This window comes from Panthera onca, chromosome A3 (assembly GCF_046562875.1).
Source record: "Panthera onca isolate mPanOnc1 chromosome A3, mPanOnc1 haplotype 2, whole genome shotgun sequence".
Lineage (NCBI taxonomy): Eukaryota > Metazoa > Chordata > Mammalia > Carnivora > Felidae > Panthera > Panthera onca.
Genome location: NC_138341.1, coordinates 6,682,986 through 6,700,198, shown reverse-complemented (window position 1 = coordinate 6,700,198; position 17,213 = coordinate 6,682,986). Strand labels below are relative to the sequence as shown.

At 48.6% G+C, this 17,213-nt stretch overlaps 1 protein-coding gene across 4 annotated transcripts in view; it reads right to left on the bottom strand.

The window, feature by feature from the left end:
* ASAP2 (ArfGAP with SH3 domain, ankyrin repeat and PH domain 2) overlaps positions 1-13,027 on the bottom strand; it is a 170,904-nt gene extending 157,877 nt beyond the window's left edge. For all 4 annotated transcript variants that reach the window (XM_078445000.1, XM_078445001.1, XM_078445002.1 and 1 more), the window contains exon 1: positions 12,793-13,027. In XM_078445000.1, the coding sequence (XP_078301126.1) occupies positions 12,793-12,918 (126 nt within the window). In that variant the 5' untranslated portion in view covers positions 12,919-13,027. The remainder of the gene's footprint in view (positions 1-12,792) is intronic.
* Positions 13,028-17,213: the final 4,186 nt, after the last annotated feature.

Genomic DNA, 17,213 nt, shown 5'->3' with positions numbered 1-17,213 from the left:
CTTTTCAACAAATGGCGATGCAGGGCACCTGGGTGGCTCAGTCGGTTAAGCATCCGACTTCGACACAGGTCATGATCTCAGGGCCTGTGGGTTCGAGCCCTGCATCCGGCTTTGTGCTCACAGCTTAGAACCTGGAGCCTGCTTCGGATTCTCTGTGTGTCTCTCTGTCCCTCCCCCACTCACGCTCTGTCTCTCTCTCTCAAAAATAAATAAATATTAAAAAAAGTTCTTTTTAATAGTGCTGGGAAAACTGGATATTCACATGCCAAAGAATGAAGTTGGACTGCTACCTCACATCATATACAAAAACTAACTCAAAATGAATCAAGGACTTCAATGTAAGTCCTAAAACTAGAATTCGCCAAAGAAAATATAGGTATAAATCTTTGTGACCTTAATTTAGGCAACAACTTCTTAGATATGCACAAGCAACCAAAGGAAAAACAGATATTCTGGACTTCATCAAAATTAAAACCTTCTGTGCTGACAATCCACAATATGTGAGATAATACTTGCAAATCATATATTTGCTAAGAGTCTAGTTTCTAGAATATATCAAGTACTCTTACAATTCAACAATAATGACAAAAAACCCATTTTAAAAAAGGGCAAAGGGTCTGAAGAGCTATTTTCTCTAAAGGAAATACACAAATGGCCATACGCACAGGAGACCATGCTCGGCACCATAAATTATCCATCAGGAAAGTGCAAATCAAGTCCGTGTGATATTAGGTGACAGCCACTAGGATGGTTATAAAAAAAAACAAAAACAGACAATAACAAGTGTCGACAGGGAGAAATTGGAATCCTATACACTGCTGGTGGGAACGTAAGTAGTGCAGCCCCTTTGAACAGTCTAACAGTTCCTCAAAAAGTTCAACAGGGGCGCCTGGGTGGCTCAGTCGGTTAAGCATCCAACTTTAGCTCAGGTCATGATCTCCCAGTCTGTGGTTTTGAGCCCCATGTCGGGCTGTGTGCTGACAACTCAGAGCCTGGAGCCTGATTCAGATTCTGTGGCTCCCTCTCTCTCTGCCCCTCCCCCACTCATACTGTGTCTCTCTCTCTCTCCTCTCTCCATCTCTCAAAAATGAATGGACATTTAAAAAAATTTTTTTAAGTTCAACATAGGGTTGGTTGCCATATGACCCAGAAATTCCACACCCAGGTATATACCCAAGAGAAAACATATGTTGACTCAAGAACTTGTATAAGAGTATTCGCAGCAGCATTATTTATAATAGCCGAAAAGTGGACACAACCCAAATGTTCATCAAGTGATGAGTGGATAAAGATGTCAAAAATCTGCACGATGGAATAATACTCAGCCAGAAAAAGGAATGAAGTGTAAGCTCACAGTACAGGTAAGATGAACCTCAAAGACATTACGCCACGTGAAAGAAACCAGACACAAAAGGCCACATACTGGATGAGTTCCATTATATGAAATGTCAAGAACAGGCAAATCCAGAGACAGAAAAGAAATTAGTGGTTGTCAGGGGCTAACAGAAGGGGTGACAGTGACTGCTAATGGGTATGGTTTCTTTTCGGTGTGATGAAATGTTCTGGAATTGGACAGTAGGGAAGGCCACACACGACTGTGTGAATAAACTAAAAAAAAAAAAAAAAATCAATGAATTAGTGTAAAAGGGTGAACTTTATGGTAGGTGAATTGTATCTCAATTTTAAAATAAAAAGCAACAAAAAATAAGTGCCCCAGGAAGCCACAGAAAGGTCTTTTTTTAAAAAAAACTCAGCTTGAAAATATAATTCAGAACCTACACTTTCTTTTCAGGACTACAAACTAGCCATTTCTTGCTGATTTTTATTCCCATCATTTATTCTGGAGTCTTTTCAAACTCAACATATGTGATACAAAGATTGATAGGATTTTCAAGCTGGAGAGGGTAGTCAAAGATTGACTAATCCAAACCCCTCATTTTATTTATTTTCTTAAGAAGGTGAACCGGTTTCTTTATCTTGAGAGAGAAAGAGCACGCAAGCAAGGGAGGGACAGAGAGAGAATCCTAAGCAGGCTCCATGCTGCCAGCTCAGAGCCCGACACCGGGCTTGATTCCACGAACCGTGAGATCATGACCTGAGCCAAAATCAAGAGTCGGACACTTACGTGACTGAGCCACTCAGGCGCCCCACCAAACCGCTCATTTTAGAGACCAGACATTCTGGGCGGTGACTTGCCCGAGGCCATATGCAAGGTGGAGACCAAGGTAGAACTGGAATCCCCTCTCTTCATGGCAGGCTCTTTCCACACCACCGTATTAACACAACCAAATCCACAGGGCTTCATCATAAAGCACAGCTTCCAATGAGGAGAATACTGGCTCTCCCAAAACCTAGAGGAAAGCTAGGAGCTATGAGCAGGATTTACTACAAGTTCAACAGTCCAAAGTATTCAATGATCACAAAACCCTGCGATCCTATCATTAACACAACCTGCTCTTCACCAGCGAAGCAAAGCACAACAGAGACGGAACCCAGAGGCCAAGACATCGCAGCAGAGACCGCTCAAGCTGCCCCCAGGCGAGCAGGGGGCCAAAAAAAACCCTGCCCCACTTGTCCCAAACTTGAACTAGAACTGCACCCAGTGACACTCCAGCTCAAGTACGACCATCCTGTTGACTCCAGTGATCTTCTGGGCAAGGGAATCTCTCAAGGGGGGAATGGAAGAGGTGAAGCTTATTTTCACCTCTAACCTTTTGAAAAGCACGAGCACGAACAGCTCAGAGGCAGAGAGAGGAGAGGAGGGGATCAGAAAAAGTAGAGTGGCAAGAGGCAGGCAAGTCGAGCTGCAGACATCCGTAGACGCAGAATGGTTAAGGGCTGGAGAAGCCCCTGCCTGCACTCCAGCTCATCCAGCTCTCCATTTCCCAAAGAGGCCACAGAGGCTGAGCCAGAAATCCCCAGCACAAGGTCCGCCAGCTGGCTAGCCACAGGTCAGGGCCGTCGGAGGAACAAACACGGCACAAGGACTTGACGTTCCCCCTTCCCTGCAGAATCTCCGCCAAAGTCCCCTAGCTGGCAACAGGGAGCTGACTCCTCAGCCTGAGTCTGCCTGCACACACCGGATCCGTGATTCACCCTTCAGTGGCCTCTCAAAACACAGATTTGCTGACAAAGAGAGAAATCTGTATGCATCTGATCCCTGCCTGCGTGGCTGTGGAGTCCTTTACACACAGCCGTGACAGTATTATCAGTCCCTCGGCTCTGAGGAAGCCAGACCTCTCCTTTTAACTCACTTCGAGGTAGTTAAGGGTCACTTAATAAACACCCCTGATGCTAAGTACCTCCCCAGGGGTCAGTGTCTGATGACCCTGTCCGGGCAACCACACATTCCCGAGGTCAGCGACAATGCGGACTGGCCTACAGAAGGTCTATAATCACCGACCTGCACTAAAGAGACCCACAGAGACACCCAAAGAGGAACAGAGATGCCAGCAGGAGACATCAGGTGGTGCATCCAAGGACCAAGAGGAGGAAGCGCCCAAAGGACACCAGTGCTGACAGTGTGGCTGGGAGTAGTGGTTCCATCAACTGCTAGTGTGGGATTGGGGAACCGCAGGCATGTAACTTGTCTGCGTCTGGCCTTCCTCGACCGTTAAGACAGAGGTAACAGGACCTACCTCACAGGATCTTTGAAAGGATTCAATAATCAATTTAATACACAGCACAGTCCTTAAAACAAAATTAAGGCCGAAAGCAATGTCAGCCATGGTTGCAGTTGGCATAAAAAAAAAAAAAAAAAAAGCCATAATAAAAATGTGATTTCTTCTGGGAAACTAGAGAAAGAGGGCCCCAAATCCTGATCACCTTGCTAGAATCCTAAAATACAGAGGAATTCATCATCAGAGGGAGTTTGTCTCCATCAGCCACTCGATTTTATTGACAGCATCTATGTATAAAATCATATTGACAAAGCCATCTTCAAGATCGAGTGGAAAGATGACATCATTACTAATACCGTTAGTAAGGCAGGCCTCCTGCCAGGCCGTGAGCACTGCCCTGGGCCACTCATCCCTGCAGGGCTGGGCATGTCGGCAGAGCCGTGAAGCGAGTAAAGAGAAATCATTTCTACGGCAACAAGGACAGTGAGGGAGCAGAACAGCAAGGACTTCCCCAAAGCATGCACTCAAGAAACGCAATAGATGCCAGTCACTAACGCTGACAGCGAGAGGGGTCCCGGTCGTCACACAGGCATCAACACAGGGAGGCTTTTCTGGCCCAAGTTACACGGAGGCAGCCGGCTGCTAAAGGAGCAGACCCTCGTGTCAAAATGCTAGAGTTGGAATCCTGCCTCGAGTACTTCCCAGCTCTGTGATCTTGGTAAAGCGGCTTAGGTTCTCGGAACCGTGCAGCGTTTTTGTAACAATTAAAACAAGGTAATAGTATACGCAAAGAACTTAAAGCATGTCTGGCACACAGTAAGCACCCAATAAATGTTAGAAAGAGGGGAGAAAAAACAACAACAGTGACTGACAGTCACGCTTCGGCCATGCTGTGGATGTCCCAAACACACTCATGCAACAACAGCACCAAAAACAACCCAAGGCCTGCAAAGTTTCCCTTAAAACTCTGGACAGGAAGATACCTGAACACGTACTCTGGCTTCACAAACAAGCTTGCCCTACAGAGTGAAAGGATAGGGTAGAACATGCTTGCAACACAGGGGAAGTGGGAACTGGCTTGTGGAGAGGCAGCCCAGCTCAGGGTCCTAAGAACAGGACTCAGAGATGCATCCACAGTCTTGCTCAACTCCAAGGCACGCGAAAGTGCAACCCATGCGACCATAGGAGAAAGTGCCGAGCCCGGACTCTGAAACAGTGCGGAGCATACCGTGGCTGCCAAACCACAACCGCTTCCCCTAAACACCTTCACTACTCGATAATTTTAACACCGGCTTAGGAGGTGACATTCCTCAGCGAGACTCTAACAACCAACTCGTGACAATGACAGGGTAATAACCGTGAAGCTTGTTTAAAGAGCATTGTTACAGAGTCAATCACGCACTCCAAAAACAATTAACTGAAAGGATCTTATCGTCAAGACTAGGAGTCTCTGTCTGAATTCAAGGGGTCCATAAATTTGGATTGGAAAAAAGAAGTGCATCTGTATTTCATGATCCCGAGTGAAATGTAGCATTTTCCCTCAGTAATGAATATAAGCAACACGCCGCACTAACATCAGCCACACCTGTGAGTCTAATAAGAGCTCTATCAATACAACTGTACAGTTTGAAATGTCTCACGATATTGCCTATACTCATCAGGACTTCTAAAGTGGCTTATGGGGAAGGAGCCCTGGCCTGGCAGTGACAGCATATTGGTAGGTGCCCAGCATATATTTATGAATCAATAAACTCAGCAAAACCAAATACAAATAAAACTACAGCCCAAGTATTCCAGACCCGTTTATTCCACAACGTGATTCACATGATGAAATGATGATGGTACAAAAGTACCTGGAAGGGCCCTTGGCAACTGCTTTAAGAGCACACAACACACAAAAGTTGAAGCCAGGGAGGCATGTTTTTACTGCTGGACAGTGACCAGGCGAACTCCCCTGCTCTCTGTAGCAGGGAAAGAGGGGTGTTTGGGGAGCTGGATCAGAGACAGGATCTTGGGCATCTGACACAGTCAATGAAGTGTCCCCTGCTGTCCTCTGCAGCGGAGAGAAGTGAACATACCCCTCCAGCCCAGGTCTACACAGCTAGGCTTTGAGTCTACCCCATCCCTGTCTGCCATGAAACAAAACAAATATTCAGGATTTTTTTTTTTTTTAACATTTATTCATTTTTGAAAGACAGAGACAGACCACAAATGGGGGAGGCCTAGAGAGAGGGAGACACGGAATCCGAAGCAGGCTCCAGGCTCCAAGCATTCAGCACAGAGCCTGACGCAGGGCTCGAACCCACGACCGTGAGACTATGACCTGAGCCGAAGTCGGCCGCCCAACCAACTGAGCCACCCAGGCGCCCTCCGGATTGGTTTTAACAGAAGTTCTCCAACCAGTGAAGGTGAGTGACACACAGCTGGCCTCGATGCTGACACCAAGCAGCAGCAGCAGACGCTTCACTCTAGAGACGCACGGAGGTCTATTCTCCAGGTGGCCTGCGTGAACTGGGCTTGACTTCGGTCTTGCGGGGCAGGAACTCTGTCCTGCTCACTTCCCCGGCATACCAACACTCCATGCACCACAGATCTCTCCACCAGACCTCTCCTCTCCCCCACCGCTACCACCCAGGCCAAGACCCTCTTGCCTGGATGCCTGCACCAGACTCCTCGCCACACCAGTCTCCTGCTTTTGTCTCCTGCCTTGCTGGTCTATTCTCTGTAGAACAATCGCCGTGACACTTGTAAAATGTAAATGGGACCATGTTATTCCCTGCTCAAACCCTCTGAGAGCTTCCCATCACATCAGAACAAGGTCCGATCCCCTCCCAAGACCATCAAGGCCTGTGTGACCTGTCCCTGCCCACCCTCACCCTTCTCTCCTCACCCACCTCCTTCTTCCTGTCCTTAAATGCCCTAGTCCGGTCACATCTTCCGGCCTTTTCACGTGCCGTGCTTCCATTCGGTGCTTCCATTCGGTTCTTCCCGGGCTGGATTCCTCACTGCATTCCGGGCACTGCTCTAACGTCACGTCTTCAGAGGCCTTTCTTGATTTGCCTCCCAATATCCAAAGTCACTTGCTACTCCCAAGTTCTACAGAACTTTTCTTATCACTTATCATTACTTGATATTACATTACATAACTATCTGTTTACTGCAATAATTACCAACTCCATTTGTGCAGAAGCTTTCAAATGCCAATGAGCTGCAGGCCTCACCCAAACCAGTAAGTCAGAGTTTCAGGGAATAGGCCAGGCACCTCTAGTCCACAAAATCCCCCCTACGTGATTCTAACTGCAGCAAGGATTCATACTCTTACATCATACTCTTACAGTTTGATTCTCAAACTTTAATATGCAGACAATGCACCTGGGGATGTTATTAAAATATAGACTCAGGGGCACCTGGGTGGCTCAGTCAGTTAAGCATCTGACCTTGGCTCAGGTCATGATCTTGCGGTTCCTGGGTTCTGATTCTCTGTCCCCCTCTCACTCTGCCCCTCCCCTGCTTGTGCTCTCTCTCTCTCTCAAAGATAAACATTAAAAATTTTTTTTAAGTTTATTCATTTTGAGAAAGACAGAGAGAAAGAGAGAGCAAGTGGGGGAGGGGCAGAGAGAGAGAGAGAGAGAGAGAGAGAGAGAGAGAGAGAATCCCAAGCAGGCTCCACACTGTCATCACGGAGCCTGATTCAGGGCTCAAACTCACAAAACGTAAGACCATGACCTGAGCCAAAGTTGGACACTTAACCAACTGAGCCACCCGGGCACCCCAAAAATAAGTATTTAAAAAACAAAAATATAAAATAAAATGTAGACTCAATTTCACTAGGTCTAAGGTGGAATCTGAGATTCTACATTTCTGGCAAGCTCCCAGATGATGCTAATGCTGGTCAGTGGACCTTGCTTTGAGCTGCAAGGGTCTAAAACATCACCGTCCAACAAGACTTTCTGTTGGATGCAAATGTTCTAAATCTACACTGTTCAATACACACGTGACTACTGAGCACCTGAATCTCGGCTAGTACAGTGGAGAAACTGAATTTTTAATCTTAGGGTACCATATTAATACAGATCTAGAATGTATATGCTCCATGAAGGCACCAATTCCTAGAAATGTGGAGCATAAGAAAAGAATTAAGGATCCCTGCAAACTCTTGGCCTGAGCAGCCTCTGTGGATGGGACACTGTGAAAACTCTATCAGAGGCTTAGATGGCACCAGCTCAGGAGTGGATCAGTACTTACCTAGGGCAGGAAGGCAGCCACAGAAGGCCATTCTGAGACACTTCAGTGACCAAAGCATGCGGTAACCCACAGATGACCACCTTGACCTCATGACTCAACCGCACTCCTAACCACAACCCCAGGCACCCTTGACCAATGCCATCCCTGGGCATCCATGATCCTGGACAATCTTAAAGCCCCAGCTCTCACAGTGACTTGGTTTATTGCACTGATTTGTTATAGGATGTCTGCCTCTCCCACTAAGTTGTAGGTTCTTTCAAAGAGGGAACTTACTCCACTTGGTATTCTATTCCCATCACCTAGCACACAGCGGGACTCAATAAATGCTGCGTGAATGTCAGAGCCTGGACCCTACTGGGAGAATCATTAGTATTTTTACTGTTAATCACAAGAAACAGGGGAAACAATTGGGAGGAGGAGGGAGGATTACATAACAAGAGAAGATCGGTTCCTCCTTAAATGACTCAAAAATTTCCAAACACGTTTTAAGTCCAGATTTCAGAACACAGCATAAATAAGGTGGCCCTGTTTGACCACAAAACCTCATTTCCAAAAACACAAACACACGGGCAGGAAAAGATTATGTCCTTCCGACAACAGATGCAAAATCTACTAGTCTGGGATCTGGAAGAGCCCTCTTCACAAAGGGCTGAGGTTCAGAATCACATTCTTGCCTAAAAAGCACATGGGCCAGGTTCCCACTAGAACTGCTGGGAGGGGCATCTGGCCCCAAGGACAGCAAGGCCCCTGGGAATCTGTGCAGCCCACAGGCTCATTTTACCCCTGCAGTTAGAACCCTGTGCTTGTGACAGCAATGAGATTTCCAAGGTAACCAAGCACAACAGAGTAGAGAATTATGGCCCCGGAAGGAAGCAGATTAAATTGTAATACTTACGAGTCAACATCAAATTTATTTTTAAAACTACGTATCTGACAAAAGCCAAATAGGCAAGGCAGCATGGATGGTGTTTTACAGGAGGACTGAACTATCAACATGAATATTCCAAGTACGTCTACAACTTTTTCTTATTCTGAGAATATTTCAAAGTGCCTACAGACTCCAAGAAACGGAGACAGAAATAACCCCCCCAAAAAGGTGGGGGCGGGGGAGAAGCTCACTTCTCAGAGTTATGTCACAACTACTTATTTTTTTCCATTATTTCCAAAAACACAGATTCCATCCAGTTGCAGCAGCAGACTTTGCTAAAAATGTGCACAATAATTACTTCACCCAGAGAAAGTGATCACCAGGCGAGACAACACACTGGTTAAAAAAAAAAACAAAAAAACAAAAAAACAAAAAAAACAAGCATGGGTTAACAAATATAGTTTTCATTCACTTAACTCATTCAACCATTCCTCCGTTTCCTCTACTCTTCCTACCCAACCCCCAGGTAAACCCATGTTGGTGCCAGAGCCCTCAACAGGTTCTACGGATTAACTATGTTGTCAAGCCGTTAGCATTTACTAGACCCGGTGCCTGTCAGAGGCTGTGCTGTATCTTATCTCATTGAACCCTCCCCACCACCCTCTGAAGTACAGAGGTATTAGTATCCAGAACTTAGTGCTGAGGAAAATAAGAAAACGCATCTCAGCCAAGTTCACAAAACTGGCAAGTGGTGGAGTCTGAACTTGAACCCATAACTATCCAACAAATGAGGAATTCAGAGAATTCAGCATCACTAAAAGGGACAGAAGACGGGGGCGCCTGGCTGGCTCAGTCGTGGAGCATGTGACTCTTGAGCTCAACTTCTGATCCCGAAGTTATAAGTTCGAGCCCCACGCTGGGTGTAGAGATTACTTAAAAATCATCTTAAAAAACAGCAACACTTCTGAAAACAGCGTGGAGCCACCTCTTCAACTTACTAGGCTCTATAACCTTGAACAAATTATCCTCTCTGAGCCTCAGTTTCCTCATGTATAAAGCAGCAATAAGGAATAAATACAACAGATGTGATATTCATAGCGCAGGGTAGGGACCCAACAGCTACCAACAACCCAGCTACACATGTACGTATCCAAAAAGTACATGTCAGTTGTAAAACACTTTTTATCAGACATAACCTACATTGGAAAAAATAAGTTCCCAAAGGTTTATCAGTTTAAAATTAGTTTGCTAATCCCATGACTCATTTATTTAAACACAGGAACAGGGCTTGCAAATTTTAAATTTATTTTATGTTAAATGAGTAATTTATGTCACAAGAGCCACTCTCTGCCTCACTTCAGTATGAAAAGTTAATGCTTGTTGAAAAGTGAAATATGTGGGCATCACTTGTTAATGCAACTATTTGGAACAAGTTTTGGAAATGGGAATGAACATTACACACCCCAGGAGAGAGCATTATTTAAAGGAATCTACAGTGATTCCTCAGAGAGTAAACACCTCTCAAATCTAGTTTTCTCACAAATCCAAACTCACGGGCCGCCTGGGTGGCTCAGTTGGTTAAAGCATCCGACTTTGGCTTGGGTCATGGTCTCTCGGTTCGTGAGATCAAGGTATGTGGAGCCTGCTTGGGGTCCTCTCTCTTCACTCCTCCCTCTCTCAAAATAAATAAACGTTTAAAAAAAATCCAAATTCACATATTTCATATCATAGTATGAACAGTGGATTTGCCTAAAGTGAAAAGAGACCTGGGACGCCTGGGTGGCTCAGTCCGTTGAGCATCTGACTCTTGATTTTGGCTCAGGTCATGATCTCACGAGTTCAAGCCCTGTACTGGGCTCTGCACTGACTGCACAGCCTACCTGGCATTCTCTCTGTCTCTCTCCCTCTCTTTCTGCCCCTCCCTCCCTCTCTCTCTCAAAATTAAATTTTTAAAAGTGAAGATAGACTTGTGATCTTCAATGATTTCAATTTTTTCATTTTTGAAAGTTTAACCGATCCGTGTGCTTGGATGGCAACAGGGAGCGAGCTTGCAATTTAATAAAATGACCAAATCCAGTCTCTTTCTAATCTGCTCAGTAACTGAGCTCTCGGGTAATCTCCTGCACAGCATACAAAAAAAAGACTTTGGAAATTACACACTGCAAACGAAAATTAATCAGAGGAAGGGTATGCCAATTTTAAGAGCAATTCCTATTTGCCTAACTCTCCAGCACCTGCCAGTGTTAATAATATTTAGCTGACAAACAGCAGTGGGGAAAAGAAACAGAACTTTACATATAATCGAGCCTTCTTTAAGGCATCGTGTACAAGGCTTCCTTCCCTAAAGAAACACTCAGCTACTTTTTTGGTTGCAGTCATTCCATAGACATCATTAACGGTGTATTCTCAAAACAGGATGAAAATGTTCCCCTTGCTTTTCAACCAGTACTTCTGAAAAAACTTCTCTGGGTCATCTCCATCTGCCTCATTTAAAGCCTTTTTTTTTTTTTTTTAATTTGAGGCCAACATTTTTAAGCCTTGCTGACACAAGTAGATGTGGGATTACAGAACTCACTACAAAAGGTTTACATGCAGCTCTCCTCCACCAAAAAAACAGGAGAGAAGAAAGGAGGGAGGTAGGAGGGGGCCCTAGCTATACTTAAAATATTCAGAATGCTAAATCTATCACTTTTAACTGTCTATGTCTACACAAATATAAATCCCCATTAAGAGAAACATTCTGGGTTTTTTTTTCCCCAAGCAATTCCTAACAGCAGATGCTCTGCTCAAAGTGGGCAAAAAAAATTAATGGCATCGCTTAATTTAAAAAGCTCTGCCATGACCTCCCCTCCCTCACTCTAGCCCAATCATCTTCTAAAATGCCTGCGATACCCCATTTTAAGGCTGTAACTTGACATTCTGGCCAAGAGAAATTTAATCGTCTATTCCATACTGGCACACGTGTGGCTTGTAAACCAGTTACCTATTACGAGCCAAGCAGAGTGCTAAGCACGTCACACACCGCGTCTCTGACCCTCATAATAGTCCGGGAAAGGATGTATTTATTACTCCTGTTGGCTAGGTAAGGAAAACGAGAGCAGAGAGGCGAGGAGCTACCCTAAACCACACAGCAGCGGGGGCCCTGGACTCACAAACTCTGCCCTACGACGCATGCTGCTTTGACTGTCAACCTAAGCTTGTTCATTCCTGAGGGTTTTCTCCGCAGGATGCGGAGGGCTTACCAGTTAGCACTAGGCATGATGACTTTGCACCTTGAAAGCACTTGATTAAAACCAGGCCTTTTCCAGGCTGATGGGGAGGAGGGCAATCGCGGGGGGGGGGGGGGGGGGGTTCAAGAGGGTGAGACACACGCAACTGGGGGACGGCTATCACACGTCTTCGGATCAGAAGCCCCGGCTCCGCACTCAGCTCCCCGCACTCGGTTGCCGGGCGCGGTGTGGAATGCGGTCAGGCCTTCCCCGCTAAGGTGTGCACACCTTCCCCGGACGGCCGGGGTCCTCCCACGGTCCTCCCAGCCACCCGAGGGGCGGGCAAAGGGGGCCAGGGCTGCAGCGGGGCTCGGAGCACACGGCTGCGCGGCGGGGCGGGCTGCGGGCAGGGGCTCTCCCAGAACAAGTGGGAGGTGGGCGCCGGGCGAAGGCTGGCGAGCCCACCACCCCGGCCGCGGCGGGCGCGGGGGTCCCAGCTCACCGCCCACCCCGCCTTCCCGGCCAAAGTTGGCCGCGCTGCGGGAAACCGCCCGGCCCGGGGCCCCGAGAGGGAAACGAGGGCGGCGGGAGGAGGGGGGGGGGGGGTCTTAAAAAGGCCCAAGGTAGCCATCAGCCATCTCCTCGGAGCCACCTACACGGAACAAAGGGCTTCTGTGTCGGGCAGGGGTGGCCCGGCCGCGTCCGATTTGGAGGAAAAGAAACTTTTCCCGGGCTGCGGGCGCGGGGGGCAGGGGCGGGGGAGGGCCGGGCGGCGGGCAGGGCGCGAGGCCACCTGAGGCCGGGGCCACCCGCCCCCGCCGCCCGGCGACGCCCGCCCGGCGCCGCTCACCTCCTCGATGGCCGCCACCGTGTTCCGGCACTGCGCGGTGCGCGTGGTGAAGCTCGAGGCCGTGGGCGCCTTGTAGTCCTCATGGGTCTCGGCCACGAATTCCGACACGGAGATCTGGTCCGGCATCGCCTCGGCGCGCGGGCGCGGGCGGCCGGCCGCGGGGGTGCCGCCGCCTCAGCCGCCGCGCGGGCTCCGACCGGCCGCTCGGACGCCGCCGCCGCCGCCGCCGCCGCCGCGCCCGCAGCTCGCCCGGCCGGCGGACAAAGGGAAGCGCCGGGGCGCGGGCCGCCGCCGCAGGAGCCGCAGGAGCCGCCGCAGGGCGCGGGTCGGCCGCCCGCGGGGCCGGGCGGCGGGAGCAGGGGCCGCGCGCGCAGCCCCGCGCAGCTCGGGCCCGGCCGGTCCGCCAGCCGCGCCGAGGGCTCCGCCGCCTGCCCTCCCGAGCGAGCCCCGAGGCGGACGCGCAGAGCCGGCGGGAACTGCCGGCCACCCAGCCGCGGGCCCCGAGCGACTCCCGCGGAGAGGGGCGGGTCCGGGCCGGGGGCGGCGGCCGGCCGAGCGCGGGGCGGGGCGGCGCGGAGGGCCGGGCCGCCAATCCGCGCGCTCGCCGCCGCCGCCGCCGCCGCCGCCGCCGCCGCCGGGAAGCCGAGCCTGCAGGAAGGAAGGCGGCGCGCGCCCCGGCCCGCCGAGCCGCTCGCCCGCCGCCGCGCGCCGCATTGTCTCGGCGTTCGAGCCCCGCGCCGCGCGCCGTGGTTCGAGGGCGCGCCCCCACCCCCACCCCCACCCCCACACCCACCCCGGGCCTCGCGGGCAGGCGGGGCCTCGTCTCACCCTTCCGGGCCCAGCCACAGTCTACCCTCCCCTACCCGGCGCTAGGAACCTTCCTTGGGGTCCCCCCCTAAACCGCGGGGAATGCCCGTCCAGGCGAGAGAGAAAGTGTGAGGAGCTCGCCCCCTGCCGGACGGTGCGCTCCGCCCCCCGCCCGCACTCGGCGCGACGAGTGTCTCCCGCGCCCGGCCGGGCATCACCCGCACCCCCCCCCCACCCCCCCCTCCCCCGCCCGCCGCCAGTCTGGGGTTCGGGAACAGTGACAAGAAATGACCATATGGTGATGCTCCCGTGCTCTATGTAAAGTCACCTAATCCTCACGAGCTCACGAGGCACGGAAAGCGAGGGTTATTTGCTTTATATAGAACACGCAGCCGCAGAGCACAGTGAAGGCCCCGGGGGCGACCGGGGCTTCAAACTCGGGTCCCGCTGACTTCGAAGTCTGGGCGCTGCCGAGCTCACAGGCCCCTAGGAAGTGTCCCCGTCGTGTTTCCGAAAGCTTGTACGAGCCTAGGTCATTCTGCGTTCGTTGGAAATAGTTTTAGAGTACCAGACGAGGACCCACCCTGGGAAGATAACTGCATGCCCTCAAGTGAAATTCCTGCAGGAAGTGGAGGGAACCCAGGCAGTGGACGAGAACCTGGGGAAAGAGCCCCTCTTCCTGTGGTTTCAGAGGGGACACGCAACAATGGCAGGCAACTCTCATGCATGACTGATTCAGCACGCAGTTTGAATTCGTACAGATTTTCATGTAACAGCTCTTAAGGAAACTTTAAGGGTTATTTTTAAAAATCCAGAAGCTCCGAAGACACTGGTCAAATGAAATCACACCCTATAACTCTCCGCCAGGCATGTGGCATGGTTTCTGTAGCTGCCAGCAATAAAAGCAAGAGAAACTTTACAAAAACCTTTTGTGCATCTGAAAAGGAGGAAGTGTGAGAGACATTGGAAATTCAATATGTCAGACAAAGCAGCCTCCTGACGCTGCAGGACAGTGGACCAGTCAAACAATCTTTTTTTAAGCTCCCATGTAAGAATTTGCTATATGAGATGGCAGCGTGGGTCAGACGTTATGTATGGCCTTTGGTATTTTAGTAGCATTGCATGTGAAATTTAACTTTCTGAAATAGCGGTATTAGTGGATAGCTTTTTTTGCCGCACTAGGCAATGAGTTACAATTTTTAAAACTGTAGCATCTCTGCTCCTGTCTTCCTTTTAGCTGTTTTCACTCTTTTGGTGTCTTTGGTGGGTTTCCTCTATATGCTACTAAGTCTACAATCCAAGGCCTGTACATATTTATGTTAATACATCCTCCCCTACACGGAGCAGACTCTGTTTTCCTCCTCGCTGGTTTTCCAGCCACAGCTTTTGTTTCGTTCTTTGTTGTCGCCGGAGAATATTCCGGATAGTTTTTCAAGTCTTGGTTTTTAGAGGACTAGTATCCATCAGGCTGTGAGGGTTAAAGAGGAGGAAGTCGTGTTTTTCCCTGGCATCTAGTACAGCATTAACTAGACTGATCAAGACTGCTTTTACAAGGACAAAGTTGAGCTTGGTGTTCTTCTCTGCTCTCTTTATGTGCAACGCCTGTTCTTGTTTCCTGTAGTTTAATGTAACTTTTCAGGTAACGTTACAGGAGACTTTAGTAGCCACAAAAATAAAATTGCAAAGCTGCAAAGCACCATGCAAGTGGTTGGGAGGGCTGGTGGGAAGCAAGTCATTACCAAGTCCTCTGGTGTATAAAATGACCTCTGTGACAGAACACGAAAGCCGTGTACTCTCGCAGACATCCCGGAGAATCGCAGAAAACCTTGCCCTGTGCACAGGCTGGGAATTAAAACAAGATCTGAGCCAGACACAGCTAATGTGCCTCTGAGATTAATATAACGAGAATGAGTAGTTTCCAACAAATAATAATAGAATTAAAGTTGAACGTGGATCAAGAAAACATTACACACATACACATACATTTTTTTAATGTACGAAGGGAAGACTTTCCGATAACATCATTAAAGGTCTGTATTCCCTCACCAAGAAATTTTGTATCTACATAGCCCTGAAAACCTAATGTTTTAAAAAGCCTTATGGTGGGGTGCCTGAGTGGCTCAGTCAGTTAGGCATCCGACTTCGGCTCAGGTCATGATCTCGTGGTTTGTGGCTTCGAGCCCCACGTTGGGCTCTATGCTGACAGCTCGGAGCCTGGAGCCTGTTTCCGGTTCTGTGTCTCCTTCTCTCTCTGCCCTCCCCGGCTTGTGCTCGCTCTCTCTCTCTCTCTCTCTCTCAAAAATAAACATTAGAAAACTTTAAAAAATAAAAAATAAACAGCCTTATTAATGGTAAATCTGACCTGAAATGAACTGACACGAAGCTGTTTATATTCTTATTTCTCCCACTTCATTTGAATAGTTATGTTTTACTACAAAATATAAATGTGCTTGATTATGGAGTATTGCCCCAGACCCCACTGGGGATGACTCAGAATAGCCAGTATATGTGCTTTATTACCATTCTAAAACCTGAAAAGTTCTGAATTCCACACACATCTGGCCCCAGGGGTTTCAGATAAGAGATTGTAGGTTTGTATTACTTAAAAAGAAAAGAAAAAAAAAAAGAAAGAAAGAAAGTAAGAAACATGGTGTTGGAGGCTTGTCATTTCCAGGGAAGAGGAAAGAAATTGTCCTCTCAAAAGTGACATTTTCAGCAGCCCATTGAGACTGGCCAACAAGCCCGTTTTCCAAAGGAATTTTCTGCCTCCAGTCATTCTCAAGAACCTGGGATTTTTCACTCTCAGATCAAGGTATAAAATGTGTTCTTGACTCTGAAATATGCTTGAGGGTTGGCTGGTTTAACGCAAGACTTGCCCAGTTCACTTGCTATTAATTTGTGAACAATTACTCTTGGAATGACTAGATCTGTGCCTTAGAAGAATTATGTAGGGCGCCTGGGGGACTCAGTCGGTTAAGTGTCTGACTCTTGGTTTTGGCTCAGGTCATGATCTCACAGTTCAAGAGTTCAAGCCCTGAATTGGGCTCTGTGCTGACAGAGTGGAGCCTGCTTGGGATTCTCTTTCTCTCTCTCTCTCTCTCTCTCTCTCTCTCTCTCTGTCCGTCCCCTGCGGTCTCACTCTCTCTCAAAACAAATAAACTTAAAAAAAAAAGCAGGGGGGCTCCTGGGTGGCTCAGTCAGTTAAGCGTCCAACTTCTGCTCAGGTCATGATCTCAAGGCTTGTGAGTTCGAGCCCTGCTTCGGCTCTGTGCTGACAGCTCAGAGCCTGGAGCCTGCTTTGGATTCTGTGTCTCCCTCTCTCTCTGTCCCTCCCCCACTCGCACTCTCTCTCTCTCTAAAAAAAATAAACACTAAAAGATTTAAAAAAAAAAGAATTATGGTAACAGTGTAATGAAATAAGAGGGAGGATATCCACAACAACCCTTGTGATGTAATATGTAAGTATACATACCCAGAGGTTTCTTTTCTACAGCCTAACAATGGTTCTCCCCGAAACAGTATTACTCAAGGCGCCCACCTATCCCAAAGTAAGAGAAGTCTGAGTACATTTACGACAATGATCTCATCTTGCGCTTGAGAGAGAAAAATTAGCA